General features: G+C 30.4%; 1 protein-coding gene and 109 non-coding genes across 112 annotated transcripts; 52 read left to right on the top strand and 58 right to left on the bottom strand.

The window, feature by feature from the left end:
- Window positions 1-131: 131 nt before the first annotated feature.
- Y37A1B.334 lies at window positions 132-218 on the bottom strand. The gene has a single exon (NR_058076.1). It is a non-coding gene; the product is annotated as an Unclassified non-coding RNA Y37A1B.334 (non-coding RNA).
- Window positions 133-204, top strand: Y37A1B.t1. The gene has a single exon. It is a non-coding gene; the product is annotated as a tRNA-Ala (tRNA).
- A 1,666-nt stretch (window positions 219-1,884) lies between the features above and the next one.
- On the top strand, window positions 1,885-1,905 carry 21ur-11321. The gene has a single exon (NR_058075.1).
- A 29-nt stretch (window positions 1,906-1,934) lies between these two features.
- Window positions 1,935-24,928, bottom strand: egl-23 (Potassium channel domain-containing protein; the record flags this gene model as incomplete). Of its 3 annotated transcripts, NM_001268846.3 has the most annotated exons (13): window positions 1,935-2,320; window positions 2,500-2,643; window positions 3,049-3,219; window positions 3,594-3,787; window positions 3,961-4,119; window positions 6,137-6,442; window positions 6,806-6,965; window positions 7,724-7,952; window positions 8,844-8,913; window positions 9,411-9,504; window positions 9,998-10,151; window positions 14,913-15,045; window positions 24,848-24,928. In NM_001268846.3, 13 exons carry the CDS (start codon window positions 24,874-24,876, stop codon window positions 1,983-1,985), a joined length of 2,181 nt encoding a protein of 726 aa, NP_001255775.1. The 3 variants fall into 3 exon arrangements, with proteins under 3 accessions (NP_001255775.1, NP_001255776.1, NP_001293999.1); NM_001268847.4 differs by lacking the exons at window positions 14,913-15,045; window positions 24,848-24,928 and adding an exon at window positions 10,254-10,316 and having other exon boundaries at window positions 1,936-2,320; NM_001307070.3 differs by lacking the exon at window positions 24,848-24,928 and having other exon boundaries at window positions 1,983-2,320; window positions 14,913-14,948.
- On the bottom strand, window positions 2,338-2,358 carry 21ur-2203. Its single transcript, NR_058074.1, has one exon.
- Window positions 2,716-2,736, bottom strand: 21ur-6539. Its single transcript, NR_058073.1, has one exon.
- On the bottom strand, window positions 2,896-2,916 carry 21ur-7381. Its single transcript, NR_058072.1, has one exon.
- Window positions 2,899-2,919, bottom strand: 21ur-465. The gene has a single exon (NR_058071.1).
- Window positions 3,245-3,265, bottom strand: 21ur-9178. The gene has a single exon (NR_058070.1).
- 21ur-12357 lies at window positions 3,626-3,646 on the top strand. Its single transcript, NR_058069.1, has one exon.
- Window positions 3,799-3,819, bottom strand: 21ur-4562. The gene has a single exon (NR_058068.1).
- On the bottom strand, window positions 3,800-3,820 carry 21ur-14427. The gene has a single exon (NR_058067.1).
- 21ur-8199 lies at window positions 3,943-3,963 on the top strand. The gene has a single exon (NR_058066.1).
- Window positions 3,944-3,964, top strand: 21ur-314. The gene has a single exon (NR_058065.1).
- 21ur-15041 lies at window positions 4,593-4,613 on the bottom strand. Its single transcript, NR_058064.1, has one exon.
- 21ur-4644 lies at window positions 4,596-4,616 on the bottom strand. Its single transcript, NR_058063.1, has one exon.
- Window positions 4,854-4,874, bottom strand: 21ur-12314. The gene has a single exon (NR_058062.1).
- 21ur-5220 lies at window positions 5,075-5,095 on the top strand. The gene has a single exon (NR_058061.1).
- Window positions 5,100-5,120, bottom strand: 21ur-12743. Its single transcript, NR_058060.1, has one exon.
- On the bottom strand, window positions 5,105-5,125 carry 21ur-2949. Its single transcript, NR_058059.1, has one exon.
- On the bottom strand, window positions 5,196-5,216 carry 21ur-4104. Its single transcript, NR_058058.1, has one exon.
- 21ur-4354 lies at window positions 5,199-5,219 on the bottom strand. Its single transcript, NR_058057.1, has one exon.
- Window positions 5,284-5,304, bottom strand: 21ur-8156. Its single transcript, NR_058056.1, has one exon.
- On the bottom strand, window positions 5,285-5,305 carry 21ur-10953. Its single transcript, NR_058055.1, has one exon.
- Window positions 5,538-5,558, bottom strand: 21ur-3869. Its single transcript, NR_058054.1, has one exon.
- Window positions 5,708-5,728, top strand: 21ur-10498. Its single transcript, NR_058053.1, has one exon.
- On the bottom strand, window positions 5,772-5,792 carry 21ur-2042. Its single transcript, NR_058052.1, has one exon.
- On the bottom strand, window positions 5,948-5,968 carry 21ur-3431. Its single transcript, NR_058051.1, has one exon.
- On the bottom strand, window positions 6,546-6,566 carry 21ur-9059. The gene has a single exon (NR_058050.1).
- Window positions 6,668-6,688, top strand: 21ur-12387. The gene has a single exon (NR_058049.1).
- 21ur-15204 lies at window positions 6,721-6,741 on the top strand. Its single transcript, NR_058048.1, has one exon.
- 21ur-14456 lies at window positions 6,723-6,743 on the top strand. Its single transcript, NR_058047.1, has one exon.
- Window positions 6,724-6,744, top strand: 21ur-6754. Its single transcript, NR_058046.1, has one exon.
- On the top strand, window positions 6,727-6,747 carry 21ur-12631. Its single transcript, NR_058045.1, has one exon.
- Window positions 7,197-7,217, bottom strand: 21ur-6824. Its single transcript, NR_058044.1, has one exon.
- 21ur-989 lies at window positions 7,251-7,271 on the bottom strand. Its single transcript, NR_058043.1, has one exon.
- 21ur-3633 lies at window positions 7,669-7,689 on the top strand. The gene has a single exon (NR_058042.1).
- On the bottom strand, window positions 7,720-7,740 carry 21ur-4767. Its single transcript, NR_058041.1, has one exon.
- 21ur-3726 lies at window positions 7,975-7,995 on the bottom strand. Its single transcript, NR_058040.1, has one exon.
- On the top strand, window positions 8,198-8,218 carry 21ur-4279. Its single transcript, NR_058039.1, has one exon.
- On the top strand, window positions 8,764-8,784 carry 21ur-12446. Its single transcript, NR_058038.1, has one exon.
- 21ur-7297 lies at window positions 8,767-8,787 on the top strand. The gene has a single exon (NR_058037.1).
- Window positions 8,795-8,815, top strand: 21ur-12477. The gene has a single exon (NR_058036.1).
- Window positions 8,981-9,001, top strand: 21ur-10206. The gene has a single exon (NR_058035.1).
- Window positions 8,982-9,002, top strand: 21ur-1110. The gene has a single exon (NR_058034.1).
- On the top strand, window positions 9,270-9,290 carry 21ur-11477. The gene has a single exon (NR_058033.1).
- On the top strand, window positions 9,271-9,291 carry 21ur-10137. Its single transcript, NR_058032.1, has one exon.
- Window positions 9,273-9,293, top strand: 21ur-12833. The gene has a single exon (NR_058031.1).
- On the top strand, window positions 9,274-9,294 carry 21ur-6433. Its single transcript, NR_058030.1, has one exon.
- On the top strand, window positions 9,626-9,646 carry 21ur-5328. Its single transcript, NR_058029.1, has one exon.
- Window positions 9,973-9,993, top strand: 21ur-9648. The gene has a single exon (NR_058028.1).
- 21ur-6008 lies at window positions 10,182-10,202 on the bottom strand. Its single transcript, NR_058027.1, has one exon.
- Window positions 10,581-10,601, bottom strand: 21ur-7353. Its single transcript, NR_058026.1, has one exon.
- 21ur-7414 lies at window positions 10,954-10,974 on the bottom strand. The gene has a single exon (NR_058025.1).
- 21ur-14666 lies at window positions 11,658-11,678 on the bottom strand. The gene has a single exon (NR_058024.1).
- Window positions 11,837-11,857, top strand: 21ur-965. The gene has a single exon (NR_058023.1).
- On the bottom strand, window positions 12,256-12,276 carry 21ur-5245. The gene has a single exon (NR_058022.1).
- 21ur-3153 lies at window positions 12,533-12,553 on the bottom strand. The gene has a single exon (NR_058021.1).
- On the top strand, window positions 12,941-12,961 carry 21ur-10703. The gene has a single exon (NR_058020.1).
- 21ur-3617 lies at window positions 12,946-12,966 on the top strand. The gene has a single exon (NR_058019.1).
- 21ur-7301 lies at window positions 12,991-13,011 on the bottom strand. The gene has a single exon (NR_058018.1).
- Window positions 13,090-13,110, top strand: 21ur-9632. The gene has a single exon (NR_058017.1).
- On the top strand, window positions 13,411-13,431 carry 21ur-5413. The gene has a single exon (NR_058016.1).
- 21ur-1182 lies at window positions 13,756-13,776 on the bottom strand. Its single transcript, NR_058015.1, has one exon.
- 21ur-6941 lies at window positions 14,513-14,533 on the bottom strand. The gene has a single exon (NR_058014.1).
- Window positions 15,181-15,201, top strand: 21ur-7383. Its single transcript, NR_058013.1, has one exon.
- Window positions 15,395-15,415, top strand: 21ur-11606. The gene has a single exon (NR_058012.1).
- 21ur-13504 lies at window positions 15,531-15,551 on the bottom strand. The gene has a single exon (NR_058011.1).
- 21ur-5432 lies at window positions 15,654-15,674 on the top strand. Its single transcript, NR_058010.1, has one exon.
- Window positions 15,900-15,920, top strand: 21ur-896. The gene has a single exon (NR_058009.1).
- 21ur-6318 lies at window positions 15,963-15,983 on the top strand. Its single transcript, NR_058008.1, has one exon.
- On the top strand, window positions 15,964-15,984 carry 21ur-15137. The gene has a single exon (NR_058007.1).
- On the top strand, window positions 16,529-16,549 carry 21ur-7833. Its single transcript, NR_058006.1, has one exon.
- 21ur-2432 lies at window positions 16,769-16,789 on the top strand. The gene has a single exon (NR_058005.1).
- 21ur-2421 lies at window positions 16,957-16,977 on the top strand. Its single transcript, NR_058004.1, has one exon.
- On the top strand, window positions 17,053-17,073 carry 21ur-1092. The gene has a single exon (NR_058003.1).
- Window positions 17,380-17,400, top strand: 21ur-2865. Its single transcript, NR_058002.1, has one exon.
- Window positions 17,381-17,401, top strand: 21ur-13311. Its single transcript, NR_058001.1, has one exon.
- Window positions 17,688-17,708, bottom strand: 21ur-10218. Its single transcript, NR_058000.1, has one exon.
- 21ur-7983 lies at window positions 17,974-17,994 on the top strand. Its single transcript, NR_057999.1, has one exon.
- Window positions 18,327-18,347, bottom strand: 21ur-2766. The gene has a single exon (NR_057998.1).
- On the bottom strand, window positions 18,796-18,816 carry 21ur-3578. The gene has a single exon (NR_057997.1).
- Window positions 19,467-19,487, bottom strand: 21ur-9437. Its single transcript, NR_057996.1, has one exon.
- Window positions 19,526-19,546, bottom strand: 21ur-1778. The gene has a single exon (NR_057995.1).
- On the bottom strand, window positions 19,815-19,835 carry 21ur-520. Its single transcript, NR_057994.1, has one exon.
- 21ur-10543 lies at window positions 20,193-20,213 on the bottom strand. Its single transcript, NR_057993.1, has one exon.
- 21ur-4882 lies at window positions 20,196-20,216 on the bottom strand. Its single transcript, NR_057992.1, has one exon.
- 21ur-6518 lies at window positions 20,333-20,353 on the bottom strand. The gene has a single exon (NR_057991.1).
- On the top strand, window positions 20,408-20,428 carry 21ur-6635. Its single transcript, NR_057990.1, has one exon.
- On the bottom strand, window positions 20,603-20,623 carry 21ur-7107. The gene has a single exon (NR_057989.1).
- Window positions 20,862-20,882, top strand: 21ur-4517. Its single transcript, NR_057988.1, has one exon.
- 21ur-1502 lies at window positions 20,980-21,000 on the bottom strand. Its single transcript, NR_057987.1, has one exon.
- 21ur-8690 lies at window positions 21,180-21,200 on the top strand. The gene has a single exon (NR_057986.1).
- Window positions 21,425-21,445, bottom strand: 21ur-133. The gene has a single exon (NR_057985.1).
- Window positions 21,687-21,707, top strand: 21ur-8962. The gene has a single exon (NR_057984.1).
- 21ur-3788 lies at window positions 21,688-21,708 on the top strand. The gene has a single exon (NR_057983.1).
- 21ur-11792 lies at window positions 21,691-21,711 on the top strand. Its single transcript, NR_057982.1, has one exon.
- 21ur-1612 lies at window positions 21,733-21,753 on the bottom strand. The gene has a single exon (NR_057981.1).
- 21ur-8854 lies at window positions 21,934-21,954 on the top strand. The gene has a single exon (NR_057980.1).
- 21ur-637 lies at window positions 22,458-22,478 on the bottom strand. Its single transcript, NR_057979.1, has one exon.
- On the bottom strand, window positions 22,459-22,479 carry 21ur-14567. Its single transcript, NR_057978.1, has one exon.
- 21ur-9531 lies at window positions 22,611-22,631 on the top strand. The gene has a single exon (NR_057977.1).
- Window positions 22,991-23,011, top strand: 21ur-656. The gene has a single exon (NR_057976.1).
- 21ur-2741 lies at window positions 22,994-23,014 on the bottom strand. The gene has a single exon (NR_057975.1).
- 21ur-13348 lies at window positions 23,457-23,477 on the bottom strand. The gene has a single exon (NR_057974.1).
- 21ur-3331 lies at window positions 23,654-23,674 on the bottom strand. Its single transcript, NR_057973.1, has one exon.
- On the bottom strand, window positions 23,657-23,677 carry 21ur-11253. Its single transcript, NR_057972.1, has one exon.
- On the bottom strand, window positions 24,359-24,379 carry 21ur-10423. The gene has a single exon (NR_057971.1).
- Window positions 24,362-24,382, bottom strand: 21ur-1342. The gene has a single exon (NR_057970.1).
- On the bottom strand, window positions 24,584-24,604 carry 21ur-1737. Its single transcript, NR_057969.1, has one exon.
- Window positions 24,929-25,072: the final 144 nt, after the last annotated feature.

The following is a 25,072-nucleotide window of genomic DNA, read 5'->3' as shown; positions in this document are numbered from 1 at the left end:
AATCTCGTACTTTTTTTGTGAACACATCTCCATTGTTCTTCCCAAACCACCTCCTCCATCCTTTTTTGCTGTACATCGAACACACTCTGGCATCTCTATTCGAAGCCGCCCCGCAAACCAATAAACTCGTCCGGGGGTATAGCTCAGGGGTAGAGCGCTCGCTTTGCATGCGAGAAGTCTGGGGTTCGATTCCCCATACCTCCAATATCTTTTTATTGAAAAAGCAATAAAAAATGTCAATAAAAATCACTATTTTTACGTTGTCGACCCAATTAATGTTTAAAAAATTATTATTTTTCCATTTCAAATTAATTAATTGTTAAATTCAAAATTTTCTGTCCAGCGTAGGCAGAAAATCCGTCGGAGCAATATTTATTAAATATCAGGTTGTCCCATAAGTTTTTGTACTTTTTTTCAAATATTTTTCCAAAACTTCTAGAAAGTTTTAAAATTTTTTCATCGTAGGTCGTGTCAAGGTCGGGTCGTCCCCTTTCAGAAAAGATTCATTTCATCCATTTCTACTTTGCCACGATGACAATCATGAAACTTGAACGTCGAGACGTTAGATTGCTTCTTCTTTATGAATTTCGTCTTGGTCATTCAGCAATGGAAGCGGAACGAAACATATGCGGTGCGATGGGTGAGGGAGCACTCTCTTATAATACAGCAAAGAGTTGGTTTCAAAAGTTCAAGAACGGCGACTTCAGTCTCGAAGAAATAGAACGTTCTGGGCGACCGGTAGAGTTAAATGAAGAAGACCTAGTGAAGCTGGTGGAGGAAGAGCCTCGTCTTAGTCTTCGTGAAATGGAAGAGAAGCTTGAGTGTTGTCATAGCACAATTGCACGTCACTTGGGTCGCCTTGGTTTTACTTCAAAACTTGGAATTTGGGTGCCTCATGAACTTTCGGCATCACAGAAGCTCACTCGGGTCAACGTTTGTACTCAACTTCTAACTTTTCGTCGAAAGTTCGATTGGCTGAACAATCTGGTTACTGGAGATGAGAAGTGGGTGCTCTATGTTAACCATTCCAGAAAACGTCAATGGCTTCCGATCGGTGAGAAAGGAATACCGACGCCAAAGCCTGATCTTCACCCAAAAAAGATTATGATCTGTGTCTGGTGGGGTGTTCAAGGACCCGTGCACTGGGAATTGTTGCCAACTAATAAAACTATCACTGCTGATTACTATTGTGCCCAATTGGACCGAGTTGCAGAAAAGACCAACGGAAAATATGAAAAACTATATTTTCTTCACGATAATGCTAGGCCTCATGTCGCCAAGAAGACTTTCCAAAAGCTGCAAGATCTTGGTTGGACTGTTTTACCGCATCCACCATATTCTCCAGATCTTGCACCAACCGACTACCATTTGTTCTTGTCTCTCAGTGACTACATGCGCGACAAGCAATTCGACGACGAAGAGCATCTCAAAACTGAACTCTCCACTTTCTTCTCATCGCGTTCGCCGGATTTCTTCTCCCGTGGCATCATGATGTTACCTAGTAAATGGCAACAAGTGGTGGACACTAATGGTGAATACTTGTGTGAATAGTACTACTTGTCGCTTGAGAGAAATAAATTTTTTTCAAAAAAAAAATAGTACAAAAACTTATGGGACAACCTGATAAATAAAGGATTCTTTTAGAATATTTTAATTTATATCAATTTAATAAGTAATAGTTTTAATAAGAAATAGTAATTTAATAAGTAATAGACCTTTTTGTCTACAATAGAGTTGGATTTTGGGAGATGCCAGATTCGTTTGAAAATTTGAAAAGATACTGCAATTTCCAAGCATATTTGTGATCGATTTCTTAAAACAAATAAATTAATAAATTGGTTTCATTGATTCAATGAATCGAATATTCTTTTTTTACGAGTTTAATTTTATTCAAGTCTGCGAGTGTCCGCTGCTAGAAACACTGAAAAATGTAAATTCGTAGCACAAAACTTTATTTTCATTAAAAATTACACAAGTTTTAATTATTTTCCACCGCTTTCTCTTCTCGATGAGCCACTCAAATGTGATGATTTCTTGCTTTCCGGTGTTGCACTTCTTGATGTCTTTCCAGATGCAACTGATGTTATTGATTGACTCCTTGTTGATGGTCCAGTACATACTCCGGCTCCACTTTCCGGTGATGTTCCAGACGGTTTTGATGTTGATGCCCCTGATGTAGAGGCTCCAGATGGTGCGGGAGTTTTCTGAGTTTGACGGAACTTCTTCCATTGTTTCTGGTATTCTTGGTATCGACGCCATGCTTCTTCGCTGTACGCTTTGCGTTTTTGAGCCGCGATTTCAGCGGCAGTCAGTGGACGGGCTGGAAATAAAAATTCGTAAGATTGACTGAACCATAGATTGAAATATTATAAACTGCATCAAATTGTATCAAACTGTAGAAACAGTAAAATGTTAAACTCAAGGAATTTTTGTAAAAAATCGGCGAAACTTTTACTATTTCATACAACAAACATAGCTATCTTGTTAATATAAACTTACGCTTGGCAGGTGGCGGAGGTGGAGGCGTCGGCTCTCGAACTGGCTCTGGCTCAGGAGTTGGCTCACGAGGTGTTGGCTCCCGTGGAGGCGGTGGTGGAGTTGGCTCTCGAACTGGACTCGGTTCAGGTGATGGGAGAATTAGTTCTGGAAAGATGTGATAGGTAATTTCTAGATTTTCAAGGTTTCAGCCAAGGTTATAACTGAATTTCATGCCTAGATATTGAGCGGTTAGTAAAATTAAACAGGAAAACTTTTAAGGCGTTTTCTTGGTTCCTTGAAACTGTAATTGTTTTCTCAAAATAATCTCGATGTTTTTTGAGCGAGATGTGATATCAGAGTGCTTCTATTAGGATTTTTAATTTATTTGAGCGAGCCTCAGCTCGTAATGTAGTAATGTATAAGAACCAAGTATCTTCAGCAATATTCGGTTAAAAAGCCCTGGTTCAAATAAATAGTTTGAAACATAATTTTTTTCAAAAAAAAATCAATCATTAACCGAATTTCTATCAAAAAATCAAACTAAAATATGTTCACTCTCTAACATCAAACCTTGATCATCATCCGATTCTTCAGGTGATGGTGTTGCAATCGCAAGTGATACATCAGTTATTGTTGGACTTGGTAGAGGTTCCGGTGTAACTGGTTTTGGAGATGGAAGACGATAAACCGGTTGAGGTGATGGGGGTGGAGTTGGAGTCGGATCACGGATCCATTCACATTCTGAATTTGCACTGCATATTCATTAGAATCACACAAATAAAAGATAACTTCAAACGTGGGCTGTTTCAGTATATAATTTAATTGTGAAACATTAATAAATATTTGAATTGAAAAATAGCTTTTTTCAGTGGAATATTATTTTTAACTACCTCTACAAAGAACATTAATAGTTTATTATTATTTTTTTACATTTTTGATATATGGAAAATCGGAAAACCAATATTCAAAGTCAAATTTTATCAGATTTTTTTTTGAATTGTTTTGATTTTTTAAATTTCAGCTTGAAAAAGGTAAAAATTTAAAAAAAAATCAGCAATTTTTATATAACAGTTTCGATACAAACAACTTCCTTACAGTTTTCAGTTTCAACTAACCTGGTTCATCAGCGAATTCAGCTTCAAATCGATCAGACGGTGGCTCATAAGGCGGCGGTCTGAGTGTCTCAATCTCTCCTTCCTCCACTTTAATCGCTTGATCCACAAAATGATCCAAATTCAAATTCTTGACTACGGTAGTTGGAAGATTGAACTGGTCACCGAGGTTTTTGACCAGTGCTTTCATTGTAATTCTGAAAAAATTAATACCACCATGCCATTGTGAATACTACAGTTCAGATAGTTGTTATTAAATAGTTCTGTTGAAACAGTAGAACAATTTTTGTTTTTGAAAAAAATTCTCCGTTTCAGAGCTTCTTTGAAAATAAAGTTGTATAACTAAAATCTATTGAGACTGAGAACTTACTTCTTTCCTCCAAACCATATAGCCACATTTCCAACATTTTCGATTTTTCTTCCAAAATAATGCAGCTTCTTCAATGCATCTGCGGCGATTTCAATGGCAATTGTGGTAAGAGCAAGACCAATTGCAATGTAGACTATTGTAATGAGCATATAGGTTTCACTGAAGAAAATTGTTTATTGATAATAAATGTATATTAAAATTAAGAGATGGAATCAATATATTGAAACTGACAAAACCACATTTCGATAAAGCTGAACTACACAGACTTAAAAATATATGTTTTTTCTTTTTTGTTTCATTCCCGCTGTTCAATTCAAAAATGATGCTTTGTGGAAAATTTTTGTAATAAAACTGTACTGAAAATTGGGAGAAACTTTGAAATTTTCGAATTAAAACAATTTAAACTCATTTGTCATGATTAACTTATTGCTTTTTTTTTTGTATGATGAGACTTAGAGTTCCCCTGAAATTTTTTTTTCAAAATTTAAATTCGAATCATTTTTTAAAAATATTTATTTCTAAAAAAGATACTCAATAGCTGTTTCAAAGTTATAAATATTCAAGAATTAAAATTTGGGAAGTGCATTTTTTCATTGTGAATATGAAACAGTTGAAATTTTAGACTGAACCAAAAAAACACTTTAAAGGTAGGAATATCGTTTTCAAAATTAAAATGGAATCATTATATCGAGATATTGAAACGGTTCAAGTAGTGAGATGTAAATGGCACTATATTTTTATTTGTATCGATAAAGCAAGAACAATCTGTAAACAAACTGGGAAAGCTCCAACTGAAAAATCTAAATTTTGAAAAGCTATGCCATAGCTTCAAAAATCAGAAATTATAAAAAATGTGTTTTTTTCATAAGTTGAATGTTATCAAAATATTAGTGGAGACACAAAAAATCCTCAGATTGAAATCTTACAATATGTAGTACTGTTTGAAATGGTAACTCTAAAACAGTTAATTTCTCGCGGCAGTGAAGAAATATTCAAAAGTATAAGGAAGCTTAGAGTTACCTTGAACCAGTGTTTTTTTCGCAACAAAACACTTTTTACTTGTCTATACAGTTTCGGATCATTTTTATATTCTCACCAAATTGAGAAATTTTGGTGATCTGATTGAGAACGTGAAATAAGGACAACACACCGTCGAGAAACTATAATAAACTAATAAATGTTGTGTTTTTAAATTAGGAATATGAAACAGTCGAATTTTGGAGATACTGAAAAAATCTTTTGGTGCTAACGCGAGATTATTTTTAAAATTATAACGAACTCATATAATCGAGGTGTTGAAACGGTAAAGAAATGTGGGACATCAATGAAATTTTTTCTGAGTCAATAAAAGCTATAAAAAGTAATATTTCAAATGGTAAATCTGAAGCAGTTAAATTTTCGCGACAATGAAAAATTTTTTGAAATCATAAGAAATTCAGATTATTTTAAAAGAAATTTAAAAATTAGATTATTTAAAAATTGACAAAAGGTAACATTTTCGTTCTTTTTTTATCGAGTTAATTCCTATTTCTAATTACCATATTTTCCTTATTGGTATTGCTCTCAAATTCAATAATTCAACAGGTTATGTAACTTCAATGATGAAAGTATAAACTTGCTGATTTTATCAAAATGTTGAAACAGTAAAAATTTAGAATGCAAATGCGCTTCATTCAAATGTTTTTAGTTTCTAAATTTGTCACGCTTCATCAGCATGTTTAAGGGAAAAATAACTATGTTTTTACAGCAGATTACTCTTATCTCAAGTTTTAAAACATAAAAATTTTAATTTGAATAAAAACCTATGGATTGCGACGAAAAAATTAAAATCACCAAATCCCGATAAATGTTTAGATTGAAATTATAAGCTTGAAACAGTCAATGTTTTCTTTGAATTTATTTGGATTGAGAAAATGAGACGAATCAATCAGAGATACTAAAAATATTCGTTTTTTCTTTACTGCAGTTTGTGTTGAACGTGTTTGTTGGTAGAACGTGTGAACGGGGAATATTCTAAGCATTTTCCTTTGATTTCATATAGACATGTTGAAACAGTTGTTTTTTTTTTCAAAATATTTGAAACTACCAAATAGTTTAAACTTCAGCTAAATGGTTTTAAAACTTCAAGTTTTAAAGTCAAATTCAGTTTCCTTAAACTAGAATTTCAAGCACCTACCTTCTCGGTACAATATCTCCCAGACCAATTGATGTCAATGTCACAAAATTAAAGTAGACCGCTTTGAAAAAGTCCATATCAGGTTCATAAGCAGCTAACATGAACCCTCCAAATGCGATATAAACCAAAAATAAAATGAAAAGTGACGTGGCTTCTGTCTCTGTCAAATCGTCTTCTTCTTCTGATACTTCTGAAGTTTCCGGCTCATTTTCGATTTTCTCATTATCCAATATTTTCTCCTCAATATCCGTATTTGAAAGATCCTTTGCGCGAATGAAATTCGGGTTCCACGCTTTTTTGAGTTTTCTGGAAGTTTTAAAATTGTTGCTGAGATAGAAAAACACTTGAAGCGTGTGACGTCACACTTGACTTTATTGGTTAGATTTTTAGAGAAAAAAGCATCACATAATTTGAAGCAGAACACCAATTAATACTTCAGGCACTAATGAAACAATTTTCAAAAATTTTTGAAACAGAACAAATTTTTGTTTCAATTTTGCTATAAAATCCCAGATTATAAGCAGGCAATACTATTTCTCACTGTTTCAGTAAGTTTTTTTTAACCAGCTGATTTTTCAAAATTTTATTATTTTTGTCGAACTTCTTGAATTTTTTTGGAGAACTCAAACTCAAGTCGACTAGATTTTTTCTTCTCAAAATCAAACTCACTTCCAGGTTTTCCTACAAAAACTTTTCGCCTCCACCATCATTTCTGATATGAATTTTCCGAGATCTGCAATTGCCAGCAGTGTAAACGGAATACCAATTAGACCATAACCAATGACAAATAGACGGCCACCAAATGTTCGAGGTGCCACGTTTCCGTATCCTGGAATATAACTATTTATTAATAGTAAGTACGAGGTTTACGATAAAAATTTGTTATTTTCCTGGAACTGAGCTTGGAAATTATTTTCTTACAAGAATTTCAGCACCCGACTTTAGAAAGGACATTACACAATTAAGGTAGACGTCAAACTCGGTTAATGGTGGGCGATAAAACACTAAAAAACTCATTTTATTTTGAAATTTCTCCATTACTATAAGAGCACATTCTGTCCTGTTTGATTATCTTTTTCCACTAGTTCGCTTATTAATTTTCGAACAATAAATTGGAATCATGAAACTGCACGAAACATGTTATCAAACTACACTGAATGTTTTACCAAATTTTCGAAACAGTAATTTTTTTATAGAAAAAAAGCAATTTCTCTCACTCAAACAGTCAATTCAAAACAATTGCATCATTTTCAAAATAGAAATTAAATGCAGAAACCTGTTAAAATACTCTAATAAGGAACAATTTTGTGTGATGTGAAACTGTTATTGATTTTTGTTGTGCCCGGTCACTTTAGGTATCATTTGAGAAAAGTTGAAATGGTAGAAAAAATATTAAAAACTTTTAAAGTAGGAAATTGTAACAAAAAATATTAAAATAGAGTGTAAATCCCCATTTTTCACTAATACAATTTTTTTCAAAAAGTTACTGTTTCACCATTTTTTGAAATAAGAACAAGCAATTCGAATGGCAGTAGTCCCATCTTTACTTCACCCTTCAAAATCTCTAATTAATACCCAAAAACTCACCAATCGTCGTAATAACAGTGAATGCAAACAACAACGAGTCCATAAATGACCATTCGGAAACATCTTCTTCTGCTTCTTCCCCAACTGACTCCACTTCTTCCTTACTATTCGTGAAAAGTACATGATTCACATGAGTATTATGTTCAACTGCCACGTGGTAACATTCATCGAGTGCTTTTACGAGCTTCTCGTCGAGAGTGTCAAATGAACATTCCATGCTTGACATTTTCTAGAAAAAAACAAATTTAAAATTAACAACTGTTCACGAAGTAGCAAAGATTTGCACGCTCAGCTTACTATTATGAGTTAGGCGAAACAGTTAAAAGTGAAAATTAAAAATTGGAATTAAAAGAAATTTGGAGCACCAGACATCAATTAGCATTCGCCATTCAATAGACAAATAGAAAACTAAATTATATTTTTTTTCTACTGTTTCAACATGCTTTCGTATTTGGAACGGTTTTCAATTCTCAGTACGGCTACTCATTTCGGTTTCCAAATAAGCTCCGAGTCAAAATTGATAACTTTGTTCGTCGCGTATCGGTTTTTTTTGAAACGGTGGGAATTTATGTTATCATCCATGGTTGGACAATAGTCACAAAATGTTTTCACCACCCCAAGTGCCCTAACTCGGATCCATTTTTTTCAGGCATTTTTCCGATCTCGCTTCTTTGCAGCTTTGAATTGAGGTTTGTGTGTGAATTTTGCTTTGTTTAGAATGCATTAAAAAAAACAACTAAAGTTTGAAAAAAAAACCGTTCAAAAAAAGTTTTTTGTCGGTCGTCAAAAAATCTTCAAAAAAATTATTGTAGAAAAATACTGAATCCGAAATGGAGCACTTCGGGCGGTCAAAACATTTGATGACTTTTGGAGACCTAATGTTAGAGTGAATTCATATTTAACCTGAATGTAAACTTGAAATACATAGTAGTAAAAAACGACTAAAAATCATAAATAGATAGAATAAAAACTATGTTTCTTGTGTTAAAATTTCTTCTGTTTCAACATAATTTCGAATTCAATACGGTTTCAGATTTCAGTAGTGAGCTTTCTTTATTAATTAAAATTTATTACTTCAAATATTTTCCAAGCCAAAACAAAAAAAAAAACTAAAAATCACCTTTATCACACTGATAACGCATTTTCGACTTCTCATGATATGCGCTGCTGCACGTTTTTCTCTGGATAATCTGAAAATTATTTTTTGATTTTCATGTTTCAAGTTGTTTTCAAATTATATTCTGCTTTCAATGTCAATTTTGTGTGTCCATTTTACAGTGTCCATTTTCGGTTTATTTTTTCGATAATTTTGATCAAAAGTTCCAATTTCTCAGTTTTTTTTTTTTAATTTTCCCGAAAAAATCTCTCAGAACTTTTCAGTTATTGCTAGTTTTTTTGTAAGTTTCACTTTATAGTTCAAAAACAGTTGCTACAACGGTTCCTGGAAACCGGACAAAAAAAATCAGTTAAAAAGCGAAATTTTGGAGAAAATTCTAAAAAATAATGTTTCAGGTTTGTTATGTATTGAATGTATCAAGAAGAGAGTTTATTGTAGAATAGAATAAACAATACAATGGTTTTCAAATACTTAACATATTTAGCCTATTTGATACGATCTTTCGAAATAAAATATTTACTTGATTAAAAATTAACAATGGGAAAACTACAAAAACCCCCATGAACTCACTTTTCAGACAAATGGTCTTCCAAAGCTGTCTCATTATGTCTGCGTCTCCGTCGATGTCTTTGCTCTAATGTGATTGGAGTTGGTGGATGTTGAACTGAAAGTATAATTTGGTTTATTAAAAGCTTTCAGCTCGTGAAAAAAAAAGATTTTTTTTCGTAAAAATGTTTTTACAGTTTCTGACAATTAATAAATATCGAGTAGATTTTTTCGGATAGTACAACTACTCCAAACAATAATGTTGAATTTTAAATTATTCGGCACTTTGTAGTGTGCATAGAATTCACAAACATAGCCTTTACCTATGAATTCAATCATTTATGGATCTCCTGAAACGATTTTCGAGCGTATTTTTTTGCACCCGCAAAATTCGTAATTGTAAAAATAACTTATTGTTTTGAATTTCAAACTTTCGAAACTATTCAGAAATTGTATAGTCTCAGAAAACAAATGTTTAAGCAGTTCTAACCAGCTTTGAAGATATTTTTTCTAAATGAAAAAAAATAAAAATAAATAATATGGTTTCATTATATTTTTCAATCAGGTACATTTTTATTTCAAATGTTCTCTCTTTGATCCACAAAACTTACAATTAGTCAAATTAACATGTCTTCTGTGAACATCCGTCTTCTTTTCAATACTTGTGACAGTTCTCGATTCAAGACTTCTCATTACAAGTGCTCCAAATATTGCGTAGGCACCCACACTTACTATCATTAGAAAGTGAACGAATAGTGGTGTCGCCTGAAAATTCAAATATGGATTTTTACTTCAACTATCTTCTATCTTGACAAATTGATTTTCACATTTCTTCAATTTAATCTAAAATTCGCCTGAAACAGTAACCTTTTGCAAGATATGTTTATCCCTTGAGAATACGGATTTCTTCAACGTGAGCTTCATTTTTAGGTATTAGTATGACCTGAAGACCGGAATATATTTTTGGCGGCGAGTTCTTCTTTTTTTCCGAATCGTCACGCTTTGGCATATAATCCACCGCCAAAGTCAACCATCCGTAACCTCCAAATAAGTTTTGAGACCAATGAGTTTTCTGGATATTTAAGGGAAGAGGTACGTGTGAAAGAACACATTTCGATGGATTCGATAGAATCAAAAAAATGAGATATTGGAAATTTAAAAATAGACATTTATGGAAAATTGGGAGGTTCGGAATGCATAAAAAAAAGAAAATTAGCAAAATCTTCAGATAAACATCGGGCTAAATCGACATCGTGAAACAGTGAATTTCAAATTTAATTAAATTTCATTTCAAAAATTTTAAATACATAGTTCAAAGGGAGTAATTTTAGATATAATGTAAAATCAGCAATTTTATTGCAACAATTTTTTTGAACAGGCACACATTGATGCCTACCTGCCTAGGATATAAAAAGTATCACATCAAAAGCTGGTGGTCTCAAAATAACTTACTGAATGCGAAAAGGATGGACAAATTTTTGGTTTTTTAATAAATAAGCTCAATTTGATGGAAATGAGGAATTGAGAATCGAAATTAACAGGTTGATTTTTTGAATATTTGAAAAACACTGATATTATCAATGAATAAGTAAACAGTTAAATAAAAATCAAAATAAATCAACTACGTGAAACAGTAAGATTTTTTAAATTTCAAATTTGTTCTGAATAGTATGAAAAGAGAAAGAAAAATCTTGGCGTTCGCGGGTTCTCATTTTAAGCAGGCTCGCATTGTTGCCAGCCTACCTGCCTACGTGCCTTTAAGCGTGATATCTATTGAATTTATAGTGAATCATTGCAAATTTGTTTTTTTTTTCGATAATTAGAAAGTTCCATTTCAATACATTTATAGCTAGGTAGGCATGCGCAAGGTAGGCCAAGGTTGCCTAGGAAGGCAGGAATTTTTTTGCATTCATAGAACGTTTCATTATTATTTGAATGGAATATTGAATTATGTCTTTGAGTTATGTATTTTAAAAATAGAAAGTGTTCTCAAAAACTGACGAAAGAACCGAAAAAAATGGAATTTTTTTCTTTGTGATTCTACAGTTTGCATAAGTAAAACTGCAATTTTCAACTGATAATCACACAATTTACTTTAAATTTTTTTAAAATTCAAATTTTGTAATAATTCGAAAACAGACAACTATTTTTTAATGTGAATACAACTTCGAAAATAGTTTTTTTTAGAAACTTGTATGAATACATTTTTATCAGTATGTTCAAAATATTGACAAATGAATTTTTCAGCACAAATGCAAAGAATCATTTTTAGGATGCTGCTCATAGTAAACATGAACAGGATTATTCGGAAAATCTACAAATTAACTGAATGAAACATGATTGTATTTTTTAAACAATCTTTAAAATAAAAATTCCAAAAAAAATGTAATGCCAAAAATTTTACTGTTTCATCATCTAGACGTAAATTATTATTTTTTTCAGCAAAATGCTATTATTTTAGTCTTGTTTGTTAATAAAAACAAAAAAACGAGATGTTTGAGCCCGAAAGTTATAAAATTGAAATTTAAAATTCTCGAAACAAGTGGAGACTCTGACGACTACAATAAAAAGTCGAATTGGCCACCAAATCAAATGAATAAGTAATTGAATAGGAAGCACTGGTTGAGAAAATAGAACTCCTTCTGGGAAAAAAGAGTGAAAAAGAAGATGGGACGCCCCCTAGTAAGGAAAGCAAATCGGAAAGAGATGGGCTTTAACCAAATATAAACATTTTAGTGGAAAATTGAAGAAAAACATGAATTGGATGGGAACGGGAAGTAGTACAACACTATGGCAGTGAATGTGAATGAAAATTAATATTTTGAACAAAATTTCGGAACAGTTCAGATTGGCTTAGAGATTTGAAAAGGGATAGCATTGTTGCGACATATCAATTAATTTTGTTTAAGAAAACCTAAAACACATTTTTGAAGCAGGAAATTTTTTGAATTGAAACGTTTTTAATCGGTGTTTTCTGAAGACTCAAAAACAAATCTCAAAATTATAATAAACATCAAATAAGTAGAAATTTATACTTGGTCTTAATAGTCTAAAAATTTGAACTTTAGAATTTTTGTTCAATTTTATATTTGAACACATATATTTTAAGTTATTTTTAGGATAATTTTTAGGATAGTTATAGAATTTTCTGAGTCATTTGTGAGTCATTAAAATTGTCAAATTAAACAATTCATTTAAGGAATCAGTGAAACAGGAAACTGAAATGAAAAAAAAAAGAGTTACCAACATTCGTTTTTTTTTAAATTTTAGATTTTTAAACTTTTAATCCTCCATTTTTTAATGCCCACTTTTTTAATAAACACATTTAACTGCATTAGTCAAAAAAAAATCTTATAAATTTCAGCAAATGAAATATCTAAAAATGATCCGTTTCAACCTAATTCTAACTCTACAATGTCCAACATTTGAACTACAACGGAAAGTCAAAAATGATGAATATGTACCTCCGTAGCTCCAATTAACTGAGTGTACATGTCTAAATGGTTTCCCTTTTCACATTCATCATAGAGCAAATGCACTTTTAGACCATTCACTCTGTTGTCAATGGTAACTTGGAAATTTGAAACATCAAGTAGTTATTCAGAAGGAGTAGACAAAGATCCGATTACTGGAAACAAGGAACCAAATTTTTTATGCTGTTTCAGAAAAAGACTATCAATCATTTTTGAAATTAATTGGTTAATGGAATTAATACAGTATTGTTACAGAGAGCAAAATCTCAGAGCAAAATTGTTTCATTTTCAGACTTCAAAATAGATTTTTGAAACTAAAAAACTTGAAAAACTTTTGATCGTGTTCAGTGAAATTTTGTTTGAATTTCATGAAACTGTTACATTTATCTAGAAAATAATAGCAAAAATTTTTGTGAAAATTAATAATAAGTCTAACACTAAACTGTATTTTTATGCAACCCTTCATTAACAATTTGAAGCATAATTTTTTTGAAATAAAAAATCACTGTTTCAAATTGAAAATTTGTCGGTGAGAAATTAAGTTTTGATACTAAGACATCGGAACACAAATCTTTGAAAAATTGAAAGTTAATCTTGTGAACCCTATAAATACTGAAGTGAACGTTGTTTTTTTTTAAAACAAAACCGACACAAAAAAGTCGTCAAAACCTGACAGATTTCTCACTTTTCCTACTTTGATTTATGAATTGTTGAAAAGGAAATTTTGAAAAAAGAGGAAAGACTTTTAAATGTGAGTTTCTAAATAAGTATTACATTTTAATCTAACACTAAAAAAGTAAGAAAATATTTTCAAAAAAGCTGAGATTTTCTGAATTTTTTCTGTACTGAAAAAGCAGTGATGTACTCCAAAAATAGCTAATATAAGTTTCATTACAAGGATGATTAAAATAGACTGAACAATGAACACTGAAAAATTGAGCATTTTATCAGCTACCGAAAACAGTAAATTTTTTAAAAAATACTGCAATAGTTTTATTTCTCAAATCTCAAGTATAAATTCGGCTTGAAGTGTTTAGTGAAGCCCACCTGCTTCTTTAATATTCAAAATTGCGGGAAATGTTTACGGTCTAGAAAACTGTGACGTCATGAAAAAAAAAACTAAAGATTTATCAAAAACATGTTGATTTTAATGAGAAAAATAAGAAAATTTCATGGAAACATCCCGAAATGACCAGAAACTATTGGAAATTTGGGTTTTTTTTCTTAAAATATATGAAAACTATAAAGGTTCTGGGTAAAACTCGTTTTTTTCAAAAAAAAAGTGTCAAGGTCCAAATTTGAAAATTTCATCAATTTTCTCAATTTTGACATGTTTTTGTCTATTGGCTTTATTTCCTTATTTTTGCTGTACAATTTTTGACAAAAGTCATAAAAATTGAATAATTTAAATTCGTTTGAACAAAAAATGATATAGTAACGGCCAATGCCATTGTTCATTTTTTTAATTTCCTGATTTCTTTTTACATATTTAGTTCAAAATATAAAAAATTAAAAATAAATATGAAATTTTTAAACAGGACCAAAATTAGAAGAATCTTGTTACATCGTAAAAAGCGAATTTTCGGCATTTTGACCTAATTTAAAACGAGAGGAAGTAGAGAATTTTTTGTTGAATTTTTTTGCAAATATTTGACTGGCATGAATTTTAGTAAACTGTATTATATTCAAAAAACTCATTTTTAAAAACAATATGAAACAGCAGGTTCAATTTTCACAGATTCTTAGTGAAAAATTGCTTGAAACTGAATTCGTATTCTGTTTTGAACTTGAAAAAATTCAACTCAAGATAAGAAAAATGCGAATAGCAGACAAGAAAAAAATGCGATGAAAAAAAAAATCAAAAAAAGATTTAAAAAATAGATAAAGGCAGACGTTCAAAACATCCAAAGAGCTCCAAAATGTCAAAAAAAAAGGAAACTTCTCATTTTCAACTCTCCCGTTCTTTCCAATTATCCAGCTAATCCCAAAGGAATTCTTCCTTTTTTAAAGGGAAAAATAATTAAGCTTATGCAGCTCACACACCAATTCTCACCTTTTTCCCGGCCTTTTTGACCCAATCCAACTGCATTTTTTGAGAAGATAAGGATGAATTTGAGCAATGTTTCGATGGCAATCCTTGTCCTAGTACCAGACAGTTTTCTTTGGATTCAGTTTCATTGGAATATCTAAAAAACTGATTGAAATTAGAAAAATTGGATATTGGTTAGCAGCCAAAAAAGTACATATTTCGAGTAAAGAAAAATGTTAAAAACTACTGTTTCACACAAGTTATATGAATTATTATAAAACGTTTATTTTACTCTTCGTTTTTTCAGTTTGAATTCCTAATTTTTTTTCAACCTTCAACTTCAACATAGTTTTTTTAATTCCTCGAAAAAAATTTTAAAACCCAAGTTAAAACTTTTTCAATATTTGTTAATAAATTTTTTTAATCAAAAAATGTTTTTTTTGAGTAATTAAATAAAAGTAAGTTTTAAAAGGTTTAGTTTTTCCGTAGCGAACATACATTTTTGATGAAATGGAAACATGTTTGGAATTGTATGTGCAAGTATAATAGGGAGTTCATACTAATAAAAGAAATACGGTAGTTTTTATTTAGTCATTTTTTGCTAAAATGTAGATGCTGCTGAAAATTTAAGTTCACTTTTTTTAGAGACGCCTAATTTTAATAACACTTTCGGAGTTTTAACTCAATTTAATTGAAATACTGTAAAAATAAAAAAATATATTGTTTCATGTGATTCATATAATTTGAAGTGAATGTTCACTTCACTTCTTCTTCCTGATCGTTTGAATTAAAAAAAAACAGTGCAAAAAATCATTTAAGTCACTTCAATATCTAGTTTTACTTTTAGGTAAATAAATAATGAGTTCATAATTGGAAAATAAAAATTTGACAATTTCTATCTTAGGTTTGAATTAGCAGCCAGCTGTTACATAGTTTTTAAGGAGTTACTCAAAAAGTTAAAAATATCTGTTTCAACTTGCTTTCATAAGAGAATAATTTGAGTTTGTTCGATCAGTCGTTTTCAAAATATTGTTTCAGGGTGGGCACATATTTTTATTGAAAATTGAAACTTGCTTCAAGATCTGAGAGTTCTAATACAAATTAAACTTCACGTGATTATTTTCAATGTTGAAAACAATTTTGTGGTTCATACATTTATTACATTCTTGAAGAAGCGTGAAAAGAAAAGAAAGATGATACATACATATTCATTGAAATTCTGTTTAAAAGTCCACATTTGATTCCCAAAATAAATTGTTGGAAAAACTCAACTTGAAAATGTCAAAATAAAATAAAAAATGTTTTTTACTAGTTGTAATAATTCCCAAAAAACTCATTTAGAAATTTTGCAATTATAATAAAATAATTTTGAAGTAAAACAATCGAGTACTTTGGAGCTTCGAAACAGCTAACTGATATCAATTCTCAACAGGGTTTTTAAACTTTTCACACTGCTCCGAGCGATATGTTTCAAGAAACGTAAGCGAAAATAAATTTTCGGAAAACAAATTTGAGAAATTTCAAAACATACATATTTGATAAAAAATCCTTGAAACAGTAACTTTGAGATGAATAAAATTAAGTTTAAATGTTACTGTTTCAAGAAAATCTCATAACATGTTTGCTTTTCTTATGAATGATTTATGAGTTTTCCGAATGTTATTTTATAGATTTACACGACTTTTATATTTAATTGAAGTAGTTCTCCAGACTAATCAGAGTCTATTTATGCCAGTATTATTTTGTATGAAAAGAGTGTTTTTCGAAAAAAAATGCCGGTTTGAAGCCCAGTTAAAAGCAATTAAAAGTTTTTAGTTTTTTAAATTAAAATTGTACCTTTTCAATATTTGCATATGTATGATGAATCATTTCCTGTCTAATATAGTAATATCAAAAACTCTAAAATTAGACAATATAAAGAAATTGGGTCATACTTAAAAGTTCTTTATACATTGCCAATGTTATTTGTTAATTTTGAAAAAAATCTGACGATAAAACCTTATTGCTTCTTGAAATTATTTATTGTTTCAGACTTGCTTCATTACTACAATTTGTCTCCACTAGTTAGTACCATTAGGCTTCATTTTGGCAGATGTAACAAGTTTCCCAATTTTTAACTGTTTCAAGGTGTTTGTTTATATTTTTGAAATTATTTTCAAAGCATTACAATCAACAATTGTTGAGAAAAATCCAAATTCTACAAAATAACTAATCCTTACTTAGAAAATTATACGAAAAAAGGAAAGTGAGCTCAGACAAAAGAAGAAGCTGTCTCAGGTTTTTATGATCTTCTCTAGAATTATATTGTCTCTTTCCGTTAGTTTCATTCGTAGTAGTAGTTTTTTGATGGATGTAGTAGTGGGTGAAGCCGTAAGAAATGAGACTTGGGCGTGGGTTTTGAATTATGAATGTTTCGGGTTTTTGATTGAATCATATTGGAATGTAATGTTTCAATTTGTTATTAAAAGAAATTGCATTTTTAATTGATTGATTCTTCGAAGTCTTTGTTGTGAAGTAAATTATTTTGCACACTTACGTAAATTTGATAGAGTACTCTTATCATTTCTGAAAATTTTTATTTATTTTTTATTTTTTCTTAACGGAAAATTTTTTAACAGAGCAACTAAATTTTCCAAACTTTTCATCTTCACAAAATTAACTCAATGAAGTGAAAGTTGAAAATGTGTTATTTATTTCTCTTAAAATTTCCGGTCAAAATTGAACTCATTGGGTCAGATTTTAACTTTTTTTGTGGAAAAATCACGGAAAACAATGAGGTCGTCAAATTGTCAATGCCAATTAATGTCAAATTCTCTAAAATTGGTTTTGTTTTTATTTGATATAAAACAAAAGCCCTTGAAACAGTAAGTTTTTTTTTTCAAAACCGACTTCACTAAAAAATATTTTTCCCATTTCTGTGTATGTTTTTTTTAGTTCTCTACCTCGATTTTAATATCAAACGATTTTAATATCAAAAAAATTTTTTTTCCTATCTAATCATGGATATGGTGACACATACATTTTAAAACATTCATAAAATGTTTTTCATAGTTGATAAATGAATAAGTATATAGTAAGTATGCATTAAACACTTCAAAAATTGTTTAGACAATTAAAAAAATTCTTTTAATTGAATTTTTCGGAAAAGGCTAAATTTACAGAACATTTGGTTTCTTTTAAGAACTCAGAGAACTCGGAGCCTTTCAATGTTTGTAACTATAAAATGTTATACCATAATTTACCAAAAAAAACCCCAGGAGAAAAGCTTTTATGGATGAATTCCTAAACTATGATTGGCGAAAACTAAGAAATCTCCATTTAAGACTACAAATAAAGGTGTTTCAAACATTTTTTTAAACTGTATTGCAATAATATTTCGAATTTCCATAACATGAGTTTTAAACAAATTTCGTACTTTTAAATCAGATTTTAAAACATTTCTCCAAAACTTTTCGTGAACCAACTTAATTAAATTTCGAATATTTTTAATGGGGAAGTAGAAACATTAATTTTTTCTGGAGAAAAAAAAACTTAATCAACCAAAAACTGACAATAAAAAAGGAGGTTGAAAAGACAAAAGTGTACGCGCTTCCACCTGAAAAAAAAAGGAAAGTGCACTGACACAACGGCACGCATTCTATTCAAAGACGCGAAGGAGGTCAAGTTATTAAGCACAACAACCTTTTTCTCTCTCTTTGACTTATATTGAAAAACGAAGAGAACAAGAGAGCACACATCGAAATAAAATGCAAAAGGAAACAGTGAAAACTTGAAGGAAAAGTATTTTTGAATTGAGAGAGAGTTTGACAGGAAATTGTTATTACTTGGCAAGAACGGCAAGCATTTGAATGGAAATTTGTCATTATTTTATGGAAACCTTCACAGCTGTTTTGTGGTATTACGCTACTTAATTTATTTAAACTTTGCACTAAAATTATAATTTTTTCAGATATAAACAAATTTTGTGAAACCGGTAAAATTAGATTGAGCAAAAAGTCCATTAATTCAGAAATAAAATCTATTTTCAAACCTGTTGGGAGAAATTTAGTTACTGTAAAATTAAAAATGCAAAAAATAGAAGGCAATAAGCACTTTCAAAAACTCCTTAAAATTGTTGTTTTCTAGTCAAAAGTGACAAGAAGTTTATCTGGTTCAATTATCTGAATCAGTTCCGAATTAAACAAAAATTTTCAAGTGTAAATCGACAATATGAAACGGCCAAATTCTAGAAATTTGTAAATTTTGTAAAAGTGAACTTTAAACAAGCTGTTAAAAAACTGAACCCCCTAGTCCCACAGAGTCATACGGTAGTCATAAAAACCAGGTTGCCTAATACCTGATCACCGTCATTATTGAAATGAATAAGACGGACCACTTCATTTTGAAGGGCCGTCTCATAAGGTTTCAATATATACCAAGGACTAAAGATCTCGTTCAAAAATTTGTATGTAGTTTTATTTAGGGTATATTTAACAAGTCCAGGTAAAGCGCTTTATTTTTGAAAATGGAAAAAAAATGACCGATAAGGTATGACGAATTACGCAACTTGTGTACTCCTCGAGGAGAATTGCACCTATTTTTTTGATTCTCAACCAGTAAGTGTTTTTTTTTGTAATTAATTAAATTAATTGAATCACCTAAACAGTAAAATTTCAAGAATAATTTATAAGAATATGCCTGCCATTTATGAAACATCTGAAACAGTTGATATTTTGAATGTTAAACAATTTTGCAGAATTTTATTTGCAAAACATTCAAAATAAATATGTTTTTGTTCTCGTAGATGACGGAAGGAAAGCAAAAAGAAAGATGAGCGGCATAATGAAAAACATTTGTGACTTCAAAGAAAATATATTTCTTTACTATTGCAAAAATACTGGCTTGGAACCGTTTTTTTTTTTTTGAAAGTCGTAAGATTAAAAGAGACCCATTAAATAAATAAATTAATTAAATAAATTTAAAAATATCAACTCTCTAATCAATACTTTGAAAATGTACAAGCTTTTTCTAGCTAAAAAGAGTTTGGAAAATCTTGGTTCCGCGTTGAAACTGAACTTGAAATATTTTAGTAAGTAAGTTGTGAAAATAAGTTTCTTTGAGAGAACTAGAAAATAAACAAACATACGCCGGACTTCCGAAGTCTGTTTGAAACGGACGTCTGGAACAACCGGGATGTCCGGGGTTTCAGCTCTATTTCAGACGTTTTATGTACTTTTCAATTTTATGTAAGTTGACAAAACAGATGAAATAAAACGGCACGAACAACATAACTCACTCAATTATTTTATGGACTTTGACTCGCAAACTCCAAAGTCCAAACTGAAAACAATATGAGAATTCAAAAATGCAAACATTTTATCAACTTGCTGAAACAGACTTTGAAAATTTTTGTTCACATAACTGTTTACTTTGCAAAAATTGGATTAAGATATCAAAAAAGGTTCTTGTAGAAATTGTTTTTTGTAGTTTTTACAGTTTCACCCAGACCATTTTAGCAACTTGTTGAAACAGACTAACAATGTTTCAGATTTAAACAGATTTTTTCTGAATGAAAATGATGTCCATTTAAATAAGTTAGGCTGTTTGAATCAGCTTGCTTTGGACATTCTGGAATTGCTCGCAAGTGTTTGATAAACTAAAAATTTAAAAATTTCCGTAAAAAATTTTATGTATATTTTTCCATCACAACCGTTTGACAATTCAATTTCCTTGGGGGTTTTCAGATAAAATCATTATCAAACGAATCTAAAATTCCAATAATTCTAACAACATTTTGAAACAGTCGTCAAATTATTTTCACTAAAAAAGATGTTTTCCAAAATACACAGGGACCTTCATAGTTTTCATGTAAATAAGTATTTCTATCACAAAAAGGACAGAAATAGAATTTGTAGAAAAAAACAAATATTTCTCACAATTTTGTCGATCACGTTTCACAAAGTTCTTAAAAAATTCCTCAACGGAAAACTACATTGAGATAAGCCAACAACAAAAAAAACAGTAAACCTAATTTTGGATGGGAAATAAAACTTTTTTAGGCAGAAAAAACTCCAAAGATCACTTCAATCACTTTAGAGTAAGTAGAATTTTTTTAAGTTCCGAAAAGACAGAACTAAGAAATTCAAACATTTCAAAACTTTTAACAACATTTTGAAACGGTCGTCAAATAAATTTTCACTAAAAAGTCATTTTTGCCGCTGAATAGGATCTTGTCGAAAAAATTGTTCTAGTCCTTTTTGTTATTACTGTTTCACTGAGTCCTTATAAAAAATTGTGTTCCGCCTTTTTTAGTATCTATTTTCAAGAGCACAATAGGAGCAGCGAGAAAACTTAACAACAGGAAAAAATATATAAAAACATATAAAAGTTAGCTATGTTAGGAAAAAAATCGTATCAGTTTCAGGTATGTTGGAGATTTTTCCAATTTTTCCAGATAGCACTGGCCAACAGCAATTTCAGACTGCTCTTGAAAAATTTTCATGTAGATTTTTTTCCATCAAAACCGTTTAACAATTCAATTTTCTTGGGGGTTTTTAGATAAAACCATTATCGAACGAATAGAATGCCTAAAATTCCAATGAATCTAACAACATGTTGAAATGGTCGTCAAATTATTTTCACAAAAAAAGGTGTTTTTCCACAATTCACAGGGAGCTGCATAGTTTTCATGTATATAAGTTTTTCTATCACAAAAAGGACAGAAATAGAATTTGTAGAAAAAAAAACAAATATTTCTCACAATTTTTGTCGATCACGTTTCACAAAGTTCTTAAAAAAATTCTTAAACCGAAAACTACATTGCGACACCGATAAGAGAACAAAAAACAGTAAACCTAAAAAAATTCCGTGAAATGACTAAAAATGACTAAAAAATTCAAACATTTCAAGATTTTTAACAACATGTTGAAACGGTCGTCAGACTAATTTTCACGAAAAAGTCAATTTTGGCGCTAAATAGGACTTGTCGAAAAAAAAAGTTCTAGTAATTTGTTTTTATTACTGTTTCACCGAGTTCTTATAAAAAATTGTGTTTCTCCTTTTTCAATGTTTTCTTTTTCATCGTATGACTCTGAAAGAGCTGAAGTCTAGTTACTCATGTATTTTCAAATTTGTAGGAAATGTTTGTGAACTTAATAATTTTCAACAGTTTTATTTTCATATTACGCTTAGAATTTCAGAAACAATAATACCTCGTTTTAATTTCCCAATTTGCCCTGCGATATACTAAAATGAACGATTTAGAATTGGAAAATGAGCTTTTGAAATGACACCAATAAATTGGTCGTAGTCGTTGTATATCTATCCATATATATATTTCAAAAATAAAAACACGGATTGAAGCATTTAGTGGAAGAAGGAGGGATGAAAGAGCAAGTGTTCATTCGTAGTATTTGAATTGAAAAGAAAGGCAGACGGGGGAGGAGCTAATGCTTTCGGTTCAGTTATTTTTCAGGGAGGTTGAGTTGCAGGTTGAGAAAATACATTAATACTTTTCACTCTACTAAAGATTTTCGAAAAATTCTGAAAGTTGGAATATATTCTTTATACCAAAAATATACTAGTTCTCAACACAACAGTTCTCAACACGTAATGCCAAATTTATTAATTGACCACACTTATCAACAATTTGAAACAGTAAAGAAAAAGGTTATTTTTAGAAAATTAAAAAAAAATTAATGTTTCAATAATATTTGAATATCGGTTCGTTAAAGCTATTCTCATTAAAACTATTCGTTAAAACTATTCTTTTGAGAGGTTGTTTTTCTACCACCACAGAATTTCACAGGCTCAGACTGCAATAATATCGCTGAGATTTAGGAACAAAAAACCAATTTGAAAATGAATTAATCAAAGTAAAATCTATGAGAACCCCGAAAATGAATTCTCCAGCTGCTGGGAAATGTTCAAACTTTGAGAAAAAAAAGGTGAGCGGTTCAATTCAATAACTTTTTTTTCTCTAGAATATTGGTTCAATTCCATCTCAACTCAATAAAAAAGTCAATTTTATTTCATATTATATTCCGATAAAAATTGGATAGCCAAAATGAAATTGGTAACCGTTTTAGAACAAATTGAACTTTCAAGGAATATTGATACAAAAGTGGGATGTTAGTTTGTTGAACATAATAAAATAAAAAATATGGAAACGCATATAATGACATACTGAAACATGAAAATTAATGGAATATTGGAAATAAAACTCCGATGTATGAAAAAAATAAAGTGGAAGCATTTTTGGAGTTCTTTAGAAATGTAAATGCCGAAATGGATTTTTTTCAGAAAATTTAAAGTTGTTTCTACTGTTCCACTTTCATTGTTTAATTTCAAACAAAAATGGAAAAAACGCAGGGCAGTTGCAGTTGCATGTATATTTAAAAAAAAATCTTTTAGTGCACGATTTTTTTGAAATAAAAAATTGAATTCATCTATAATTGATTTCACAGAAATTGTCTATATTGTAGACTACATTTTGTAACTTCTCAAGGAAAAATTATTCTTGACAAAATCTTGCATGGTGTTGCATGGTACAAAACATATTCGATGACTCACAAAACATTTGAAATTTTCAAAACGGGATATGAAATGCGAGTAGGCATAACAATTAAGTGTCTATATATGGAAAGTGTGAAGATACACAAAATTTGAAAATTTATGTATAATTAAATATTACTTTTTTGTTCATGTGTTTAGTTTATATTGGCAACGAGAAACCAATCAGAATCATACAGTGTCACTGTCACTGTTTTTTTTTTATTTTTGCGTGGTTTCCAAACAGAAAAGATGTATTAATTCCACCATTTTCTGAAGTCTTATTTTTTAAGAAATGAAAACAGTAACTTTTCTGAAAAAAATTTTCTTTTCAGAACGAAAAACCCGTAAGTTCAATTCAATATTTCTTAACACAATAAAAAAGTACATTTCATTGCATAGTACACTCAAAACAAAAAACTGCGTGGCGTGTACTGCAGAAAACCTAATATTTAGGCCCCGCCTTTTTCTCGTCCACTCACGGAGAAAAGGCAAAAATTTTGACCTAAACCAATATCAGGCCGCCGACATCTCACGGGTTCCGCGCGCCTAAATTGCATATTGATGGGAGAGAGAAGGATGATACAGGCGCGTTCAATTTGCATCTCCATTAAATGGAAAAAATTGCGAAAATTATCATTTAAGGGAAAAAAAATTCCATCTGAGCGTATTTAACAGCTTTTCGTAATTTCTAATCAACTGTGCAATGTTTTATAAAACATTCACATATTTTACGGGCAATCAACTATTCTTCCAATGCGATAGATGTTTTGGCAGCGTTCCAAGAAAATTCATTTTCAGCCAATTCTCTCAAAAGTTGAAAAATTTGTATGTTGCCTATGAGCGGCAGATTAACTTCAAAAAACAACGATTTTTATAAATTTCTGGCAAATTTTATTGGACTTATTACAAATTAAGTTACAAATTTGCAACTAGAAAGTGAGTCCATGTCAATAGGAATATCATTATGCGTTTCATTTCTTCCTACTAAAAACCACACAATGAAACATGAAGTAACGAAATTTTCAATTTTCTAAAGTATTGAAAAAAAATAATTTTATTCTTGTAAATTTCCATTTTTCCAAATTGCACTAAATAAAAATTAGAAATGTAGAAAACTTGATTTAAAAATATATTCCAAGTCAATTTACATATAGAAAAATTTAAATAAAAGGCTAAAAAAGTCAGTACGCTTTTCAATTTTCCATGCATAAAACCACACTTTGAAACATGAAATAAAAAAATTTCAATTTCCTAAAGTATTGAAAAAAAAGGAATTTTATTCTTGTAAATGTCCATTTGAGACATCTTTGTACCCAATTTCCATTAAGCAAATCACATGTTCTTGACCCTCGAAAAAGATTCAAATTTCTCTTTGCAACAGAAAAAAAGCACAACCCGGTCATTTTCCCACAAAAAGGCCAACTTACTTTTCGAAAATTGCAGTTTTTGATTCCATGATTCCGGGAACAGAATGGGGTGACGGAATGAGAAGAATGAAAATGTTTAGATGTAGATGAAAAACAGAAATGAGATGCAAAATGAAAACCACATGAAAAAAGAAAAGATTTTGGTGGTTGACCAATTTATCTCTATTTCTCATTGGCTCACAATCGATCACTTTTTGACAGCTTGATCTAACTCTTGAGGTACTA

Source organism: Caenorhabditis elegans, chromosome IV (genome assembly GCF_000002985.6).
Source record: "Caenorhabditis elegans chromosome IV".
Classification (NCBI taxonomy): Eukaryota; Metazoa; Nematoda; class Chromadorea; order Rhabditida; family Rhabditidae; genus Caenorhabditis; species Caenorhabditis elegans.
The sequence above is the reverse complement of the archived record's forward strand: the minus strand, read 5'-3'. Positions and strand labels throughout refer to the sequence as shown.